This window comes from Orycteropus afer, unplaced genomic scaffold (genome assembly GCF_000298275.1).
Source record: "Orycteropus afer afer isolate SDZICR_OR568_19922 unplaced genomic scaffold, OryAfe1.0 scaffold00007, whole genome shotgun sequence".
Lineage (NCBI taxonomy): Eukaryota > Metazoa > Chordata > Mammalia > Tubulidentata > Orycteropodidae > Orycteropus > Orycteropus afer.
Window position 1 is genome coordinate 18,454,947 of NW_006921594.1, and position 2,784 is coordinate 18,457,730.

A 2,784-nucleotide genomic window follows, 5' to 3' on the forward strand; every position below is an offset into this window, starting at 1 on the left:
CTTCATGCTGACATATTTGCACACTTACGAAAACATGAGTGTTACTTCTCTTTCTGTATATTTAAATATTTTCTTTCAAATTTGTCATTTATAATATTCCTATTTTCTAAGCAGGGTCAGGTCTCAATGCCATATGCTTTTGGAGAGTCAGGACAATCTCAAAACTCAAACTACCACATCATTTCTCCTTACACATGGACTAGTGATACTAATTTGGATTGCACTATTTCAATAGGGAGCTCTGGTGGCATAGTGCCTAAGGCACTTGACTGCTGACCGGAAGGCTAGCAGTTCAAACCCACCAGCCATTCCTTGGAAGGAAGACTGGGGAATCTAATTTCATAGAGATGCCACCTTGGAAACCCAAGGAGGGGTCACTAGCAGTTGGATCCCACTCGACGGCAGTGAGTTTTGTTCATTTCAATAAGAAACTAAATAAGCTATCAATCATATCAGCAGGCTCTAATATGGCAGTATTTACATAAGTGAGCTGGCATCTGGTCTTGTTAGTCTGTTGGAGCTAATTAAAAACTGAAGTTCAAATTTTCTCATGCTTGCATAAGTCTCAATGTACAGAAATCACTACCTGCTGTTTAATAAGAAGCTGAAAGATGCCAACATAAGATGTGAACATTTGGCAACCATGCTGAATTCATCATTGTCCCAGGCTTCCACAAGTATTTAATCACTATTTGAAGTGAGGACTAAAAGCCATTTTCCAAAACAAAATCCCCTTTGTTCATTGGTTCTTATTTCCCTTTCCTCAGTTTATAGCACCAAATACACTGTTTTGAAAATGGGAGCCCTCCAAAAATCTAATTTGAAAAACATGTGGATGGCTTCAGTGAACCACATACTAGAAACTACAGACCAGGGAGGAAGAAAAGAACAAAAATCAAAACCAACCAGTTTTGAAATGTAGTCCAGAACCATCTGTTCAATTTTCTTCTTTTCTACACCTTGTAGATGTTGCAAAAGGTAGTCTTTTAGCTCAGATACCATCTAAAAATAGGATATGGGTTAAATAAGTCAAAACCTACCCCCTCACACATGGAAATAGTTGGAATTAGATCTATATATCAGCATTCCTTATCAATATGAAAAATACTGGTGTGAAGATCCCACTGCTCTCAGCATATAACCCTCAATATTCCTCTGATGGGCATGAACTAAGCGGTCTCAATATTCTTCTCAAGGGAAACTACCTATGATTCACCCATGCCCAGTGAGCAGCTGAGGCTCCAGGCTCTAAAAAGAATTCTCCAAAGAAGAGGCTGGTGGTGGTCACCAACTTGGACATCACATGCCTTTGGACCTACCAAAGGACTGAAATCTACTTATTGATCCTGGAGAGGGAGCTCTAGTAGCGTAGTGCCTAAAGCATTTGACTGCTAACCAGAAGGCTGGCAGTTCAAGCCCACCAGCCACTCCTCAGAGGGAAAGTTGGGCAATCCATAGTGATAGCACCTCAGAAACCCAAGGAGGGTCACTATGAGTTGGATCTGACTCGGGGGCAGTGAGTTTGGTGTTTGTTTGTTTGTTTGTTTGTATGTTTGTTTTTGATCCTGGAGAACAATGGTTCCTGCAGAACTAACAGGAACAACTCTAAACACTCAGTGACTATGCTAAAGGGGCAGTGGTTTGGGATGTTTAAAAGGACAGAGGCAGGAGTAAAAGAAAAAAAAAAAAATGCATCAAGCATATCTCCCTCTTCACACTTTAGGCATTGCATTTTGACACTAAATGAATCCCTCAGTATGCAAAAAGTAATAAATTATTCATCATCATGCCTCCAAAAGTCTTGTTTCTATACTCTTTTGGTTCTGCTAATCCTCAGGGTTCCCTAATCAGTGCCTGACTTTGTCATCCCTCTTCACCTTTCTTTGCCTCTTTCTTTCTCCTTCCTCCTTCTCCTTTTCTCCCTTTGGCCCAAATTTCTTAATCATCTGGAAGCCCTCTTGGCTGAGAGAGATCTTTTCTCCAATAAACAGCCCATGAGAATTGGACAACTGACATCACACATGCGTCTTCTACTTTAGAAGAGTCATATATATGATGCATTGAGTAAAACCTACACTATGGCTTTCAGGGCCAAGGTAGAGTGACGTATTATTTCAAATCAGTCTCTGGCATGTGCTAACTGATTAGGCTTAAAACAAATATTTAAATGTTTTTAGTTAAAAAGCACAATTTTCTTTGTTCTTCAACTTTTCTACCATAACCATCAAGATGAAAATTAAAGTCATCCATAATCCTATCAGCTATAATAACATTTCAGAGGTTATTTTCTTTTTGGTTGTGCATACCCATCTCAATGGTTTGTAATCTGCTTTTTTTTCATCCAATATTTCTCTTATGTCACTGAATGTTCTTTCACCAAACAAGATTTAATGACTGGTAGCAAGTATTTTTTTGAAAGAATGGATAAAAAATAAGATGAGAATGAGTACAAGCCAGCCCTTTCCTCTTTTCCTGGGGCCCAGTGTTAGCCAGCACCCAAAGAACCCACAGGCCACTTACCAGCCCCATCTGCAGCCTCTGGTGGTTGTCCTCCTCCTGGAAGAAGGGTGCTAATCTTGGCTCTGAAATAAAACAGAGCAACAAGCAAGCAGAGTGATGTTCAGGAAACGGGCTGGAAGGAAGAGGAATCGGTCTGGGTTTCCCTTCTCTAAATCACTGGGAAAACTTTATACTTCCCTGATAGGATGAACATTTTTCATTAGATAACTGGTACCCAGTCCTACAAGCGGAACTTAACACTCAGGTGATACACAGAGGGCTCTG

At 40.2% G+C, this 2,784-nt stretch overlaps 1 protein-coding gene across 1 annotated transcript in view; it reads right to left on the reverse strand.

The window, feature by feature from the left end:
- Positions 1 to 2,784, reverse strand: part of LOC103200239 (gamma-secretase activating protein) — a 111,609-nt gene that overhangs the window by 21,795 nt on the left and 87,030 nt on the right. Inside the window, exons 23-24 of the mRNA XM_007944677.2 lie at positions 2,521 to 2,582; positions 907 to 1,002 (exon numbers count right to left, since the gene is read on the reverse strand). Coding sequence (XP_007942868.1) covers positions 907 to 1,002; positions 2,521 to 2,582 — 158 coding nt within the window. The remainder of the gene's footprint in view (positions 1 to 906; positions 1,003 to 2,520; positions 2,583 to 2,784) is intronic.